General features: G+C 57.4%; 7 protein-coding genes across 7 annotated transcripts; 4 read left to right on the top strand and 3 right to left on the bottom strand.

The window, feature by feature from the left end:
- Positions 1 to 219: 219 nt before the first annotated feature.
- On the top strand, positions 220 to 678 carry IUM83_04039 (SCP-like extracellular protein; the record flags this gene model as incomplete). Its single annotated transcript, XM_067928079.1, has 1 exon — positions 220 to 678. One exon carries the CDS (start codon positions 220 to 222, stop codon positions 676 to 678), a length of 459 nt encoding a protein of 152 aa, XP_067793868.1.
- A 2,254-nt stretch (positions 679 to 2,932) lies between these two features.
- On the top strand, positions 2,933 to 3,648 carry IUM83_04038 (uncharacterized protein; the record flags this gene model as incomplete). Its single annotated transcript, XM_067928078.1, has 2 exons — positions 2,933 to 3,329; positions 3,404 to 3,648. The coding sequence occupies 2 exons, from the start codon at positions 2,933 to 2,935 to the stop codon at positions 3,646 to 3,648; spliced, it is 642 nt and encodes a 213-aa protein (XP_067793869.1).
- Positions 3,649 to 3,865: 217 nt separating this feature from the next.
- IUM83_04037 (ras-specific guanine nucleotide-releasing factor) lies at positions 3,866 to 4,642 on the bottom strand (the record flags this gene model as incomplete). Its single annotated transcript, XM_067928077.1, has 5 exons — positions 3,866 to 3,925; positions 4,011 to 4,090; positions 4,174 to 4,270; positions 4,347 to 4,531; positions 4,609 to 4,642. 5 exons carry the CDS (start codon positions 4,640 to 4,642, stop codon positions 3,866 to 3,868), a joined length of 456 nt encoding a protein of 151 aa, XP_067793864.1.
- A 186-nt stretch (positions 4,643 to 4,828) lies between these two features.
- On the top strand, positions 4,829 to 6,481 carry IUM83_04036 (putative nuclear pore glycoprotein; the record flags this gene model as incomplete). Its single annotated transcript, XM_067928076.1, has 4 exons — positions 4,829 to 5,707; positions 5,785 to 5,854; positions 5,935 to 6,086; positions 6,161 to 6,481. 4 exons carry the CDS (start codon positions 4,829 to 4,831, stop codon positions 6,479 to 6,481), a joined length of 1,422 nt encoding a protein of 473 aa, XP_067793763.1.
- A 335-nt stretch (positions 6,482 to 6,816) lies between these two features.
- Positions 6,817 to 7,968, bottom strand: IUM83_04035 (Arrestin domain-containing protein A; the record flags this gene model as incomplete). The annotated part of the gene is made up of 4 exons (XM_067928075.1): positions 6,817 to 6,833; positions 6,970 to 7,489; positions 7,555 to 7,646; positions 7,734 to 7,968. 4 exons carry the CDS (start codon positions 7,966 to 7,968, stop codon positions 6,817 to 6,819), a joined length of 864 nt encoding a protein of 287 aa, XP_067793923.1.
- Positions 7,969 to 8,250: 282 nt separating this feature from the next.
- Positions 8,251 to 9,273, top strand: IUM83_04034 (2og-fe oxygenase; the record flags this gene model as incomplete). Its single annotated transcript, XM_067928074.1, has 2 exons — positions 8,251 to 8,971; positions 9,056 to 9,273. 2 exons carry the CDS (start codon positions 8,251 to 8,253, stop codon positions 9,271 to 9,273), a joined length of 939 nt encoding a protein of 312 aa, XP_067793865.1.
- Positions 9,274 to 12,041: 2,768 nt separating this feature from the next.
- Positions 12,042 to 16,278, bottom strand: IUM83_04033 (SCP-like extracellular protein; the record flags this gene model as incomplete). Its single annotated transcript, XM_067928073.1, has 3 exons — positions 12,042 to 12,503; positions 12,732 to 12,805; positions 15,714 to 16,278. 3 exons carry the CDS (start codon positions 16,276 to 16,278, stop codon positions 12,042 to 12,044), a joined length of 1,101 nt encoding a protein of 366 aa, XP_067793764.1.
- Positions 16,279 to 17,159: the final 881 nt, after the last annotated feature.

Here is a 17,159-nt window from a genome sequence, read left to right as displayed (position 1 = left end):
TCTTCGTCCCAGCGTCACTCGGACGACATGGCCGACCACGACTACATGGCTCACGCTGGAACGGACGGCTCCACTATGGAGAAGCGAATCACGGACTCCGGGTACGCTTGGAGCTCCGCCGGCGAGAACGTTGCCGCTGGCCAAGTAGACGTCGATTCCGTCATGGACGCCTGGATGGCGTCGCCGGAGCACCGCGCCAATATCTTGGGCGACTACAACATGCTGGGCGCCTCGTACGCTTACAACGGGCGCGGAACATACCAGCACTACTGGACACAGGACTTCAGCAAGAGCAACCGCGAGTCGTGCAACAACCCGGGCACCAGCTCGAGCCCAGACACTCCTGCTCGTAACCCAGGCGCTAGCGTGAGTCCGAGCACCCCTGGTCGTGCTCCTCAAAGCAGCGGTGGTGTGCCCAACAACCAGAACACCAACAAGCAGGAACAAGTGCAGAGCGTAGCTGAATCCGCGGTGCAGCAGACCGAAATGCGTGTCCCCCAGGCGCAAAAGGTGAACACGCTGAGTGCGCAGGAACTGGCAGTCGATCTGGGTGTCGCCGTCTCTCCGGTACCCAAGACCGATGTGTACGTCGGGGCAGCGAAGGCTCCGTCCCCCGCGGGCGAACGTTCAATTGAGGAGGCTCCAGTCCAGGCCGAGGACTGCAATCCCAAGTTTTAAGGCGGCAGGAGCAATGCTGCGCACACCCAACGTATAATATACAAGTCGTTCAATAAATGATCGCTCCGAAGAACTTACGCTTTTGCTTCCACATCTACGACATCGATGCATGCACGTCATCGATGCAATGAAGAAGGCGTCTCTATTAGCTCTGCTACAAGTCGTGAAAGGCGCAACGGTCTACGGCGTTCGTTTCGGACAGCTCATGACGACTTTCCAAGTACTTCGCTCTTGGAGCACGCACTTCTGGGAAGGACTATTCTCCGATCCGCCGGCATTGAAGCAGACCCGTTCCCGCTTCATCCATGCCGACTGCCGCCCAATCCTCCCTCGCCGTGGTTGTCGTGGTGGTGGCTGTCGCTACATCCTCGATCAGACCCGACATGGGCGGCAGTTTTCGCCTTCGCAATGTCCCGCGAATCCTCCAGAAACCATCACAAATAAACGACGTCTACAGCGCGTTGCTGGCCCGAGTAAACCAAGAGCGCGCGGCGCATGGACTCCCTGCGCTGTGTGCGAGCAGCAAGCTGCAAAAAGCCGCCCAGCGACAGACGAAGGACATGGCCGCCAACGATTTCCTTCACCACGTTGGGTCGGACGGGTCGACGGTGCCGAGTCGCATCACGGACGCCGGATACAAGTGGAAGACGATCGCTGAGAACGTTGCGGGCGGCCAAGCGGACGCGGACGCCGTGGTGGACACTTGGATGAACTCGACCGGCCACCGCATGAACATCCTGGGCGACTACACGCATTTCGGTGCGGGATACACTTATAACCCCGACGGGATGTACATGCACTACTGGGCCCAGGAGTTTGCCACCAGCGAGATTGAAAGCTGCGACGGTCTTGTGGCGGTGTTAGCTTAGCATCGGCACGATACTAACCAAGAACATGTACAGTTGCTGATGCTTCGTGTTGCCAGTGTCTTGCCAAAGCAAAAGAACGTGTTCCACCGCGTGGATGGATTGCAGACGCGGTGCAGTGGTCGGTGGGATCCTGTAAGGCGGCTGGGGTCTACAACTTGAACACACTACATGCAACAAAAAAATAGATGTGCACTTCATTTTTAGAAAGCCCAAATTTTCCGATGTCATTTTTTATCGAACAGAAATACTATTGTGGTTTGCAGATATTTTGTCGCTCGGATTTAGGGCTTAGATCGATCTCTGAGATAAAATAATTCGAAGACATAAACATGTGACATGGTAGTAAATCGACCTCCAGGTGTAGGTAAGTCGCACCACCTCTTCCTACTAAATATAACGGGCGCATCGTTGGTTCTCAGGACACCGAGGTAACGTCGCCGGCCACTGCTACTCCGATACGGCTCTGTTGGACGTGTTTAACGGCTCGTTAGCTTCGTCTGTGAGTGCACTAGTGGCTCCTGTATCGCTGGGCTTTCCGCTTGTCTGTGGCGCGAGCAGCTCCCCGCCATGTAAGACCACATGTTGATGCTACGCTACGATTTTATTTTAGGAAAAACGTTTCGTATGAACTGCTGTAGCTCCTCTAAATAAAATGTAGGGTGGGCTTTCACGTACTTTCGAACACGGGTTGCCACGTCGTTCGGCCAACGCGACGAGCGGTTAGTTCGATCTCCTTCATCAACCACACCATCGGTCAAAAACAACTTGTACCGACGTTGCAGTGTTCGCACGTTAGGCCCAAATATATCACTAACATACTGCATACATATTCCATACACATGCATAAGAAAAACGGCTCGCCAACGGTAGTCGAGAGAGTACATGCTGCACTTGTGCAACGTGAAAGTTTTCGGAAACTGCGGTGCTTCGACAGATCAGCACCGCGATCTGCCGACCACTCGTCAAGTGTCCAGATGTAAGTGTCCAATTGCATATTTTATATATATAAAGCGCGGCATTATCATCCGTACACAGACATCGCGATTTAAATTAAATCGGCCCGAATTTCGTTTTTTGATCGGCAATTCGACCACAGATAGCGTAAATCGAGATCGATATCGAGGCTGGCGATTATAACTTGGAGGATTTAATGGCCATCTGTTTTTATATCGGGCACCAGATATTATAACTCGGGCAAAACACTAGGTGAAAACGACAAACGCATTGCAAAGCATAATAAGTACCTATTTATATGAAATAGGTATTTCTTTTTGATATGGTAAAAAAAATGACAACAGAAATTAAATTTCTGTTGTTGCCCAAATTTTGGGCTATCCAAAAGGAAATGCAAATCTTTTTATGGAACAGAGTTATTGGTCTCCATCATGTCGGCGGCGGCAATGGAGGTGGAGCTGCATCAGACGCTGCTACGCGACGCGCAGGCGACGGACGAGCTGGCGCGCCTGCTCAGCCAGGAGATGGCGCTGTTCCAGCGCAGCATGTACAAGAACCACAGCCAGCATCGCCGCGCCTTCTTCTTCCAGAACCTGCAGCAGGTCAAGCGCTGTCTGCGCGATTTCAAGGTGGAGGCGCTGACCGGCGCCTTCGCGGAGGCTGCGGCCGTGCTGAGGCAGCTGCAGCTCGAGCCGGGTGCGCACCACATCTCCTGGAAGCTGCTGGCCTCCGACCTCAAGGTCGGCACCGATGCCGTGCTTCGCAAGCTGGTGACGCTTGCGAAGGCAGCCGCGGAGGCGATTCGAGCAGCTCAGAAGGCCTACAAAGGTGCAGAGCATGATGTGGTTGCTTCAATAGTGGGTGGATGTGTGTGCTGAGGGTGGTGGTGGTGGTGTGCGCAGCATTAATGGTGCAGTTCGCCATGACGTACTTCATGCCGTTCGCGCTCATGATGAACAGTGTGCTGGCGCGGCTGACTGTGCTGTTCAAGACAGTGCTGGTGCGAGCAATCGAGCTGCACGGAGGCATCACGCTGCTGTATCTGAACGAGGTGACCAAGTCGAACCCGCTGCGAGCCAAGGTGACTGCCGTGCAGCTCCGCGGGTATCAGATCCCCAGTAACATCCTCCAGCTCGCCAACGCGTAGATCCACATAGCCGTACTAGAAAGTAATAGAGGAACCGCGCGAGGTAAAACACACGACGTAAAATACATGATATAGACAGAAAGCGAGCATGAAACGAACATACTATGCGGCCGCCTGACGTGACTGGAGCCCAAAAAAACGATCGGAACCTAGGACTGAGAGCAAAATGGAGCCACGCTGTTGCATCAGGACACGACGGCTACTGCGCAGTCTCTAATCACGAGCTGGTCGGGGGAGTGCTGTAGCCCACGACTGTTTTGTGGAACTCGACGACACCCTGGAGCATACCAACGTCACGATAACAGCACCAGTCAAAACCCCAGCTCCAGGAGCCAAATTCCTATAATAATTGATCGACGCACCTGCACGCTGAGGTCCAGTACCCGAGTAGTCATATCCTCGTCCATCTCCACCTGCACGCCAATAGTACGCATCGTCGGCGCTGCAGAACCCAAACCAACGCACCACCGTCAGCACCCACCACAACCAAATTCCAGGGCGCTTCATTCAATCCAGACCCCTCACCGCTGCAGGTACAGGACTTCTTGGAGAGGCCGCAGCGATTACACTTGTAGTTGGACGGCACCAGCGGACACACATGGCCCTTCTTGGGCTCGCCGCACTGTGAGCACAGCAACACAACCAGCTCGATCAGCTCCACCCACCCCTCTCTCCAGCCATATCTTCCTGCTTCGCACCTTGCTGCAGCGGTAGTTGCCTCGGTTGCGGTTCTGCGTCTTGGCGCTCAGGTCCATGTCGAAGCTGGCGGCGTCCAGCCCCACCAGCGCCTTGTTGTCGTCCTGTAGCTGGTCCATGAAGCCGCCCGTCGGGTCCGCGCCGGGCATCATGGGCATGGCGCCCATGCCGTAGTCCATCATCCCCACTGCGATCCGCCACCCGGCGTCAGTCCAGCCTCATCTCAACCACCCACGCATCAATTAAACCCAAGCCGCAACGCACTGCCGTTCACGTCCATCGGCATGTTCCCGTTCATCCTTCGAATCCGACCCACGCTGGCGTGCGGAATAAGGAATGAAGTGTCGAGTTGAGAAAAATAAAAATTTTCGGCGGCTGCACACCACGTTTACACCACATCAACCAACCCATCCAATCGCATGCACATGCCGCATCGTAGGAATTGAGCCATCCCCCAAGTTCCATCCACCGCCGCACTCCAGCCATGTCCTTCAGCTTCGGCCAGACCGGCAGCAGCTCCGGCGGCTTCTCGTTCGGCGCCAGCAGCAGCGCCGCGGCGCCGGCGGCCACGGCCACGTCGGCTGCGGCTCCCAGCGGTGGCTTCAGCTTCGGCTCCACGGCGGCGCCCCCAGCGCCGAGCGGCGGCTTCAGCTTCGGCGCCAAGAGCACGAGCACGAGCGCCGCTCCCAGCAGCAGCGGCTTCAGCTTCGGCGCGACGGCTTCAGCCCCCGCAGAGGCCAAGAGCAGCGCCGCGCCGGCATCCGCTGGCTTCTCCTTCGGCGCCAAGCCCGCCGCGGAGGCCAAGCCCGCCGCCAGCTCGGGCTTTAGCTTCGGCGCCACGTCCACAGCGGCGGAGGCCAAGCCGACGCCTGCGCCTGCTGCGTCGGGCTTTAGCTTCGGAGCTCCTCCGTCTACTGCTGCTGCTGCTGCTGCTTCTACTGCTGCAGAGGCCAAGACGACGACGACTTCGGCGGCCCCCGCGACGAGCGGATTCAGCTTCGGAGCGACCAGTGGAGCGGCCACGGACGCGGCCAAGCCCACAGAGGCCAAGCCGGCGACCTCCGGCTTCTCGTTCGGGGCGACGGGAGCTGGAGCGGCTACGGGAGCTGGTACTGCTGCCACGAGCACGTCGACGACCGCCTCGACGGGCGGATTCAGCTTCGGAGGCGCGAAGCCCGCGGCGACTTCGACGGCTGCGGAGAGCAAGACGGAGACGGCGACGACGGCGCCCTCGTTCGGGTTCGGAACGTCCACCGCAGCTTCGACTGCGGCAGCCACGTCGACTGCGACCACCACAGCCATCACAGCAGCGCCGACGGAGACGGACAAGCCCCCGGCTGAGTACATGGGCCGAACGATCGAGGTGAGATTGGAGTAGTTGGTGGGGAATTTGTTGCCGAAGGTGCTGACTTTTTCACTATTCTTTGTGTGGAATTGCAGGATATTATTAATGCGTGGAGCGAGCAGCTTGAGCGTAATGCCGACACGTTTACTACAGAAGCCGTTAAAGGTACGGCTCTTGTCTCAATCGGAATGGTATCGGCACGCTTGTAGCACGTACTGATGTGTTTCTTCGTGGATAACTCGCAGTGAGCAAGTGGGACAGCGACCTCATGGACAGCCAGAGGAAGCTTGGTGACATTGCCGGCGATGTCCGGCGCATCCAGGTGGCTCAGAACGAGCTGGACACGAACCTGGACACGATTTTTGCGTATCAAATGGAGCTGAAGTCAACACTTGAGGTGCGTGGTTTGTGATGTATCGTGATGGTAAATATCGGACACGCAGTTTAACTAATTATTATGGGTGTGTTCAGCAATTGGAGAAGAGTGTAGACAAAATGTACGAGTCTCAGGACCAAATGCCCGTCGCCGCTGATATTGAGCGCGAGCAGACTCTGCAGCTATCCGTGGATATCGACGACCAGTTGAACTCGATGACGACGACGCTGAAGGAAACGGTTGAGAAGCTCAACAAGGCCCAGGACGACGTTGCAGACGAGAACAACCCGATGGTGCAGATCATGAAGGTGCTCAACGTGCACCACAACTCCCTGCAGTGGATCGAGGGCAGTGCCGGCAAGATCAACAGCGAAATTGCTCAGCTGTCGCGTAAACTGCAGGACTCGTCCATTTAAATGGCCCCCGTATGAAGCACGTCGTGAGTTGCAAGTTGCAAGAAAAGCTGCTTCGTGGACAGCGTGTTGAAGACGCACACGAGATCTCGTGATATTGTTTGATACTCGGGCGTCGATGAGGCATCGCTGGTGTGCCGAATAGATATCGTTTCGCATTATACTGGTCCCTTGTGCTGGTTGTCTAACGAGGACAGTTGGTGTGTGTTTCGTGGCAACTTCGCCTCATCCAAGCATCGTGAGCGGCCCGCGGGCCTCAGATGCGGTCGACATCATCGAGGCTGCCAAATCTGTTAGCGTTGATCCAACGCTTGATGTCCGAGCTGGTGGCAGGATTGTTACAGGTAGCTCAATTCTGACGGCGTCGATCAGCATAGAGTATTCACAGACGAGAGCGATCGTATAGGAGCAGCTCAGGAAGCTTCCTGTCGTCGATGGGAAATGGACTTGGTCATCTAGGTTGAGCTGCACTGGGCACTCGAGCATATCACCGTGTTTTGGTCCTGGACACTTGGCTTCTGCTACTGGCCGTGTACAGGCATCTTCTTGTCCATCGGGGTGACGCATTGTCACCTTCTGGATAAGCTGGACCCTGACCTGCTCCACGCCGACGGACGCCGTGTGGTTGTTCACGAAGCACTCGACGATGGGACTCTCGCCCAAAGTAAAAACATCTCGTGGCATCGACATCGCGAGGTGAGACGTCCCTCGACTTAAGCATCCAAACCACCGCAGCACCTTGGACACAGTGCGCTCGACCGAGTGAAATTCGACTGGCTGAGCACTAGAACGCACCACGACGTCCGTGCTGGCCTCAAGGTCCGAAACAAAGCGCCCCTGCACCTTGATCGTCGCGGTGACAGTGTACTTGATGGTAGCGTGCAGTGCAGACACGTCTCCATCCAGTGGCTGCACGTTCAGTACGCCGGGTAAGTCGGCCGGCAGCGTGTAAGTGAGAGGGTAGATATACTCGCCGATATCGTACGGATTCGGCAAGTCCTTGTGCACCACCTTCGACAGCATGCTTGCACAATTAGCCCACAACAAGCTACGGCAGAGCTAGAGCTGCTGCTTACCTCTTGACGGAGGATCTGATGGCATCGCGAGTGGTGGTCGCCGCCGTTTCTCCACTGAGCGATCTCCTCGCCGACAATGGTGCACACCAGCGCTGCAGCAGCATCAACGTCAACATCACGATATACCATCGTCAACACCTCCACACAACAACGCCACGCCACGCTACTACACAACGCACCTCCACATTGCAGCGGCTCGCTCACGAGGACAGTGATGCGGCCAGTGACCAGGTCTCCCGCTCGGTACTCGTCCTTGTCGACGCTGAGGTAGAGCTCGCCTTTGACGCCGATCTCGCCGCTGAAGTGGGCGTCGCCCGCCTGATCGTTCGTCGTCGCCACCGGCACAGGCGTCGTGGTCTCCGAGTACTCGCCCTCTTCCATTTGCGGGATCGACTCCTCGTCGCTCGACGCCATAACGAGAACGGTATTATAGTTGTCCCTGTTACCAGAGCCCGTCGAGTTCGGTGCAGCGCCAAAGGCGAAGTGTAGGGGTCGCTCGGACGGGATGGTGACAGACGTGTCGGTCGTAGCGTCAAGAAGCGGTGGACTGCGACCGTGTCGACGTGACGTACGTGCAAGGAACGAGCCTGCACCAGAGGCGCGACAGTGATCACCGCAGCTCGTTGAACATCGCGAATCAAGCGATTTCGAGAGGGGCCACTAGCCAACTGAACGAGGGGCTGGCAACGCTTCGTCATGGCCAACGCGGAGATCCCCATCATCTCGCTGGACGACCCGAGCCAGGGCGAGAAGCTGGCCGACGCCTTCGCGCGCTTCGGGTGCTGCTACCTCACGGGCCACGGCATCTCGGATGCGCTGTCAAAGCAGATGATGCAGAGCGCCGAGTCATTCTGCGCGCTGCCCGACGAGACCAAGGCCGCCATCCCTGTGGTGCAGGACAAGGGCTTCACGCGCGGATACATCGGCGTGGGCAAGGAGAGCGGCAGCGCCGAGCGCGTCGAGGTCAAGGAAGCCTTTTCGTACGGCTACGAGTGGCCGGAGGGGAAGACGGAGGCTTTCGCTAATGGACTGCAAGGCCCCAACGTCTGGCCCAAGGCGGAGGACTGGCCCGTGAGCAATCGGCTGGTGCTCAACGAGTTCTTCCAGAAGATGACGGCGGCCTCGCGTGCAGTGGCGTGCAACCTGTCCAAGAGTTTGTACGGGGATGCCAAGTACTTCGACGACTATTGCCACGAAGGAGAGACGATCTCGCTCATGCGCATGTTCCACTACTTCCCGTACGAACGGTACGCCGGCTTGACGGGCGGCAAAGGTAACTTGCCCGAGAACTTCCAGGAGTTCATCGGCTCGAGTCCGCACACGGACTGGGGCTTCCTCACGCTCATCATGCAAGACCCCGTGGGAGGGCTGCAGGTGTTCCACGACGAGAAGTGGGTGGACGTGCCCTACGTATCCGGTACGCTCGTAGCGAACGCCGGAGACTACCTGTCGCTGGTTACGGCGGGCAAGTGCTTGTCCCCTGTGCACCGCGTGGTGGCAGACAAGCGCGAGCGGTACTCGCTCGTGTTCTTCTACTACCCGGACTTCGACGCTGTGATCCCGTCGGTGGGCGACGTGAAGGATCTGCGCATTGGCGGTGATGCTCGCAGTGCGAGCGACAGCAAGCCGTTCAACAATCTGCTGGATGGCACTGTGCGCAAGATCGACGGATGCTTTGGCGAGTACATCATGGACAAGTGGGCTGGAGTGCAGCGCTAACCACATATTCGACAGATTGATTTTGCAGTGGAATATGAATGTGCCAAGTCGAAAACGAGTCGAGGAATTTACCAAAAGATATTTCATCGAGCAGTTCAATGGATTAGTTAGCTATTGTTTGTCATCCTGCCGATACAGCGTAAGATAACAGTCTAGGCTCATGCATATATGTATGTGCGCAAGGTGCCGTTAAAATTCTGGCAAGAAGCGCTGTGACTATTCCTTATTCAGATGTAGGTAGCAGAGCAACAGGAGCGACGACAAAACACTTCTACAACGATTCACATTATTACTACATGTATAAGGAAAGTTGTATTCACCAAAATTGTTTGAAATAAGCTTATTTGCGAATGAATATCAAATCTGGACGTTTATAATGCGTCACAACTATCACTGATGCTGGTGGCAAACTCCTGGGCCCAGTAGTGCGTGTACATCCCGTCGAGGTTATAAGTGTATCCCGCACCGAAATGCGTGTAGTCGCCCAGGATGTTCATGCGGTGGCCGGTCGAGTTCATCCACGTGTCCACCACGGCGTCCGCGTCGGCTTGGCCGCCCGCAACGTTCTCAGCGATCGTCTTCCACTTGTACCCGGCGTCCGTGATGCGACTCGGCACCGTCGACCCGTCCGACCCAACGTGGTGAAGGAAATCGTTGGCGGCCATGTCCTTCGTCTGTCGCTGGGCGGCTTTTTGCAGCTTGCCGCTCGCACACAGCGCAGGGAGTCCATGCGCCGCGCGCTCTTGGTTGACTCGGGCCAGCAACGCGCTGTAGACGTCGTTTATTTGTGATGGTTTCTGGAGGATTCGCGGGACATTGCGAAGGCGAAAGCTGCCGCCCATGTCGGGTCTGATCGAGGATGTAGCGACAGCCACCACCACGACAACCACGGCGAGGGAGGATTGGGCGGCAGTCGGCATGGATGAAGCGGGAACGGGTCTGCTTCAATGCCGGCGGATCGGAGAATAGTCCTTCCCAGAAGTGCGTGCTCCAAGAGCGAAGTACTTGGAAAGTCGTCATGAGCCGTCCGAAACGAACGTCGTAGACCGTTGCGCCTTTCACGACTTGTAGCAGAGCTAATAGAGACGCCTTCTTCATTGCATCGATGACGTGCATGCATCGATGTCGTAGATGTGGAAGCAAAAGCGTAAGTTCTTCGGAGCGATCATTTATTGAACGACTTGTATATTATACGTTGGGTGTGCGCAGCATTGCTCCTGCCGCCTTAAAACTTGGGATTGCAGTCCTCGGCCTGGACTGGAGCCTCCTCAATTGAACGTTCGCCCGCGGGGGACGGAGCCTTCGCTGCCCCGACGTACACATCGGTCTTGGGTACCGGAGAGACGGCGACACCCAGATCGGCTGCCAGTTCCTGCGCACTCAGCGTGTTCGCCTTTTGCGCCTGGGGGACACGCATTTCGGTCTGCTGCACCGCGGATTCAGCTACGCTCTGCACTTGTTCCTGCTTGTTGGTGTTCTGGTTGTTGGGCACACCACCGCTGCTTTGAGGAGCACGACCAGGGGTGCTCGGACTCACGCTAGCGCCTGGGTTACGAGCAGGAGTGTTCGGGCTCGAACTAGCGCCTGGGTTGTTACACGACTCGCGGTTGCTCTTGCCGAAGTCCTGTGTCCAGTAGTGCTGGTAAGTGCCGCGCCCGTTGTAAGCGTACGAGGCGCCCAGCATGTTGTAGTCGCCCAAGATGTTGGCGCGGTGCTCCGGCGACGCCATCCAGGCGTCCATGACGGAATCGACGTCTACTTGGCCAGCGGCAACGTTCTCGCCGGCGGAGCTCCAAGCGTACCCGGAGTCCGTGATTCGCTTCTCCATAGTGGAGCCGTCCGTTCCAGCGTGAGCCATGTAGTCGTGGTCGGCCATGTCGTCCGAGTGACGCTGGGACGAAGACTGCAGCTTGTAGTTGGCACAGACCGGAGGAAGTCCTGCCGCAGCTCGCTCCTTGTTGACACGGGCCACCATGGCAGGCAGGTATTCGCTCGGCTGTCTGTAGGTCGCTGCGAGGTTGCGCTGTGCTTGACGCAAGTTGGCGGCGTCGGTGAGACCATTGGAAGCAGCGGTGGCAATGAACAGGAGAGCAAGCGAAGTCTGCGTGATTGTCATGGTGGTGGCTGAGGTTGTTGCGGACGGTGGTCAATTGAGGAGTGGCTTCAATACGGCGGAGGCTTGACGCCGCTGCCATCCGTGTGATGCACCGCGTATAGTGGCGGCATGGTATGGACACTGGCACGAGCCACATGGGGATCGCCCTTCGCGTTCGTTTGTCTGGTCTACCGGTACGTGGGGTGCCCCGACGAGAACGAGACCACAAAGTGGCTTCCAGATGTAGCGACTAGAGTATCGTAACGCGGGTATTTCCCACGGATCTTCTAGCGGCCCGCGATCGCATGCTAGAAATCCACACTTGTCGAATGCATTTTGGGGATCCACGAGAGTTATCGTTAGTTAGCGCTGGTCATATGCAACTTGTGCCAGTTGGTTTTCTTATCGTCCGGTATTGATCGTGCGCTGCTGGGAGCACTGCTGTGTTGGCACAACCAACTTCAAAGTCCAAAGGGTGTAATACCACCAGAGCACCAGTGCCCACACCCGCCTGCTCGTCAAAAGCTATTTAACACGCTGTTCGATATCTATCGATCACGATGAAAGATAAAACGCTACGAAACCTGAGAACTGGACATTCAATTTACGTGAGCTACTGTCAAAGTATGAAAAGAAGAAATGCACGTGGGTAGTAAACCCCTGTTTCTGATGCCTACCAGCCTGGAGCGCAGTCGTCCTTGTTGTGGTGGGGCTCGTTGGTCACCGGAAGCTGGACGCCGGGGTTGTACGCCTTCTCTGGTGCAGGAGTTCCAATCTCGGGAACCACTACCGCGGTTTCTTCCGGCAACTCAGTGGTCGGCGCATTGGTGTACTGCGATACGGGTGATTCGGTGCCCTTTACCACTGGAACGTCCGTGCACGGGGCCTCGGTCTCCTTCTCCAGCGAACCGGAGCAACTGTCATCAGCTTTAGCCACTACGACTGGGGCTTCTGTGCACGGGGCCTCGGTCTCCTTCTCCAGCGAACCGGAGCAACTGTCATCAGCTTTAGCCACTACGACTGGGGCTTCTGTGCACGGGGCCTCGGTCTCCTTCTCCAGCGAACCGGAGCAACTGTCATCAGCTTTAGCCACTACGACAGGGGCATCCGTGCACGGGGCCTCGGTCTCCTTCTCCTGCGAACCAGAGCAACTGTCATCGGCTTTGTTGCCCTCGTACACAGTCTCGGTAGGCGAATCTGCCACCATGACCGGAGCGTCCGTGCAAGGAGCCTCGGTCACCCTATCGTGTGAACCGGAGCAGCTGTCCTCAGCTTTGCTACCCTCGTACGTTGTCGTTCCGATCTCAGGCGGGTCGGTCACTACGACTGGGGTATCCGTGCAAGGAGCCTCGGTCTCCTTCACCTGCGAACCGGAGCAACTGTCGTCGATTTTGCTCTGCTTGGTGTAGTGCTCGCTTTTGTTTTTCACGGGTTTACCTTGAGTAGGGGTGGTATTGTCGGCAACACCACCACTATCGCACTCCTCGGCTTCACCCGTTCCGAAGTCCTGCGTCCAGTAGTGCTGATACGTAGTGTCAGCGTTGTAGGCGTAGGCAGTACCAAACATGGTGTAGTCGCCCATGATGTTATCGCGATGGCCAGGAGAAGCCATCCACGCATCCATGACAGAATCTACATCGGGTTGGCCAGCCGCGACATTCTCGGCCACAGCACTCCAGCCGAAGCCGGCTTGGCTGATACGCTGCTCGACGTTGCTTCCGTCGGTGCCCGTGTGGTCCATGTAGTTGTTGGCAGCTTGGTCGTCGGAGTGCCGTTGGGCTGCCTCTTGGAGCTTCTTGTTGGTGCACAGCGCAGGTAGGCCTTCAGCAGCTCGTGCTTGGTTGACCCGGTCGAGCATGAGAGAAAAGTAGTCGTCGGACTGCGTGTATGTCTGCAACTTGCGTTGCTCTTGCCGCAAGTTGGCAGCTTCCGTCACGGCGACAACGACGAGGAGGCTTGTAATCGAAGGCCGCAAGAAGAGCATGGTACTGGGTCTAGTTGAGCTTCCGAGTTGACTGCACTTGTTGACTGTACTTGTGGGCTCGACGGCGAATCGAGATATGTGAGGTGAGGTTGCGTGCATAGTAGGCATCGGCTACAGCCTACCGGTATAACCTACAGGGCACCACGGGAGACCGAGGGCAGGCTTTCCTCGCGATACATGTGCATGTAGTCATCGCAGTGCACCCACCTCGGCGGGTGTTCCTAACATTTTCCAGACTGTAACTTTGATCTGCTCGGTGGGACGAAATCAGCGGAAGTAGCGAATGACCCCACGTTCCTCCACAAACTTGTGCCCCCTATCGGTGTTACTACACGAAGGAAAACGCACCGTCCTTCGCGAAGTAGCAACGTCGAGCTGGACTCGAACGAAGTGTCCGGACAGCTTCAGTTCGCGTACAGCCAAAAGACCCTGCGGATCGATGTGAGTTTGACCATTCCTTGTTGTTGTATGTCGCGCTAGAAGAGCCTGGCGCTTTTTAATCAATGCAATCCATGTGCGAACAGCAAAGACTGTGCGAACAACGTTAGCTTTGCGCCACCGAGAACCATGTGCTCAAGCCTCTCGAGTGAAACGATAATCTAATGCTCTGCTTCCATTTCTCGGGGTTTTATTTGTGCAGTGACCGGGGGTTTGGTCATGGTAGCTGTCTATCGCTCCCTCATTCATACCCACCATGCGTCCTTCGCTTTATGAACAATATCAAGACCTTAGAAGTTCGACTCGCAGTCCTTCTGGGACGTCGGCGCCGTAGGACCAGGTGTCGCGACAGGGGCCTCCGTGGCAGGCACGACTGGGGCCGTAGCTGCCGGGGTAACCACAGGCGCCTTCGTGGCAGGGATCTCCGCAACAGGCGATGGCGTGGTCGGCGCAGGGGTCACTGGAGCTTCGGTGGACGGCGTCGTCGGCGCGGGTGTTACTGGGGCCACAGTCGCCGGGGCCGGAGTAACCACAGGCCCCTTCGTTGCCGGGACGGCCGGAGTCTCCTGCTTAGTCGGGGCGGGAGTCGCCGGAGTGGTCGAGTTGCCGCCCTCGCACGTCTCGGTCGGGCCGCTGGCGAAGTCCTGCGTCCAGTAGTAGCCGTACGTGGTGTCCTTGTTGTATGCGTACGCCGTGCCGAACATGGTGTAGTCGGCGCACAAGATGTTCTCTCGGTGGCCTTCGGACTGCATCCACTCGTCCATGACCGACTCGACGTCCTCCTGCCCGGCGGCGACATTCTCAGCGACGCTCTCCCATTCGTAGCCGGCCTGGGTCACGCGTTGCGACATCGTAGAGCCGTCCGCACCGTCGTGAGCCATGTAGTTGTTCTTGGCCATGTCGTTCGAGTGGCGCTGAGCAGCGGCCTGCAGCTTCTTGTTCGTGCAGAGCACCGAGATTCCGTGCGCAGCGCGCTCCTTGTTGACACGGGCGAGCATGGCGGCAAAGTAGTCTCCTGTAGGAGCTGCCTCGGAGAAACTGCTGGAGGCCGAGGCGGCGACCAGCAGGAGCGCGAGCGAGTATTGGGGCACAGAAAGCATGTTCGAGCGGGTACGGAGGCTGAAGCGGGCGGGCTGTGCTTCCGACGGGAAAATTTGCGAACTGTGGACCAGGTTTGCAGCGCCGCGCTGGCAGCGCCGTCCCGAGGGTGGACGAGGCAAGCTTTCTTCAAGGCGAGAGCATGCTCCTGGCGCGAGGAATTGCTTCAATTTGCATGGCAATGCACGCGATCACCATCGCGGGATGATAAGTGAAGCTGGTCGCTATTATACATTGCACACTCGCTACAATACAATGCTGGTGTACTGTAAACCCGCTGTGGGGTTTGCTTCATGCTCCAGGAGCGTCAACCAGCATCCGTTCGCGCATAGAGCACTGTGGTCTAACAGAAATACAACGTTGTCGGCACGATAACTTCACTGAGTGGACAGGCTGTTGGGGCAATGTAGCGCGAAGCAGCTCACTTGAATATTACGACGAGTTGTCGTCCACAACAATGTATTAATACATGTACCTACCTGCAAGTATATGGTACGTGCCGCACCAAATCGATTGTGATGCCCTTCGAACGGAGAGACCTCAATGTTTCGCTGCACGGAAAACACCACGTCGCCACGATAAGGACATACGCCATCCTGGGGACATGTAATTCATGAAAGCGTCTATTTGGGTTTCACACCTATGCATTAGTACCAGCTTGGTTGATCACCGACAACTTACTTCATATACCCGGATAGGGAATACGTCGCTAGCTCCATTACCGAGACAGACAAGCCACTTAGAAGTTGGATTCGCAGTCCGTGGCAGGGGCCGACGGAGCGGGCGTCACCGGAGCCTCCTGCTGCTGGGGAGTCTCAGACTCACCCTGTACCTCCTCGCCGGTCGTCGGGGCCGGCGTCACAGGCGCCTCTTGCTGCTGCTGAGTCTCGTCCGCGGTCGTCGGGGCCGGCGTCGGGGCCTCGGTGGCCGGCGTCGGAGCCTCGGTGGCCGGCGCCATGGTCGTCGGCGCGGGCGTCACAGGCGTCTTCTGCGCCGGCGTGGCGCTGTCGCACTCCTCCGCGTCGCCCGAACCGAAGTCCTGCGTCCAGTAGTGCTGGTACGTGCCGGCCTTGTTGAACGCGTACGCAGAGCCGAACATGGTGTAGTCGCCCATGATGTTCTCCAGGTGCTCCGGCGAGTTGATCCACGCCACCATCACGTCGGCCACGTCGATCTGGCCGGCGGCCACGTTCTCGGCCACAGCGGACCAGTCGTATCCGGCCTGTGTGATGCGCTCCGACATGGTCGAGCCGTCCGAGCCGTCGTGGGCCATGTAGTCCTTGGCGGCCATGTCGTCCGAGTGGCGCTGCGCGGCGGCGTGCAGCTTCTTGTTCAGGCACAGGGGCTTCAGGCCGCCCGTGGCGCGCTGCTTGTTCACGGCCGCCAGCATGGCGGACGCGTAGTCGCCGTACGCCGTGTACGTCTTCACGTTGGTGGCAATGGTGGTGCCGCCCAGGTTACGGAGGTAAGAGGCATCGGACAGGCCGTTGGAGGCAGCCGCGACAATAAGCAGAAGAGCAAGCGAGGACTGAGAAATGGCCATTTTGACTGTGCAAGTTGGGTGAGTTGAGCTGGAAGGGTGCGATGTGGACCGAAGGAGCAGATTGAGAACTGGTGTTGAGCAAAGAGGGTGTTAGGGGTCGATGCTTCAGTGACGAGCAGAGCTCCGGACCTGCGTCGTGACCTGATGTCTTCTTGGAAGTGCGTCGCCGGGACAAAGTGTCCCTTGCTTCGGTCGCATTTTGCGAAGCCAACACAACACGCTGACGACCGGGTTTGTTCGGTCGACAAGGCATTTCGGCCACGAGACGGAGCCCAGGTGCCGCTGCGGAAGATTGCAACGGGCCACACCGGCGCCGCCAGTTGGCTGGGGAGCGCAGATCGGGCGCGAACAGTTGGGCATGGTGATTCGGGTACTGTACGTGTATTACGTAAAAATGTCCAAATGACAACAGAATCGGGCACTCCAACAAATTTATGGTACTCAGAGAAGTAACAGCTCAGTCACGGAACTGCGCGCCACACCACACCAGGCAACAAAACCCGCAGCCAAGGCCACTGCAAAAAGAGGACCACGCGCCTGCTGCACGAGGAGCAGCAAGGGTCCGTCGTGTAGGTGCACGTGTTGGTGAAGCCGGAGTCGCGCACTGGACGAAAGGGTCATCGTAGAGTCTGGTAGGGAGGAGGAGTATGGTGATGGTGGTGACCGCGAAGGAGGAGGGCGACCGAGGGAGAAACGGATTCCTAGTGCAGGCGAAGAAATACGGGCAA

This window comes from Phytophthora cinnamomi (assembly GCF_018691715.1).
Source record: "Phytophthora cinnamomi strain GKB4 chromosome Unknown Contig27, whole genome shotgun sequence".
Classification (NCBI taxonomy): domain Eukaryota; phylum Oomycota; class Peronosporomycetes; order Peronosporales; family Peronosporaceae; genus Phytophthora; species Phytophthora cinnamomi.
Note: the sequence above shows the minus strand (reverse complement) of the source record. Positions and strands in the feature narration are given on the sequence as shown.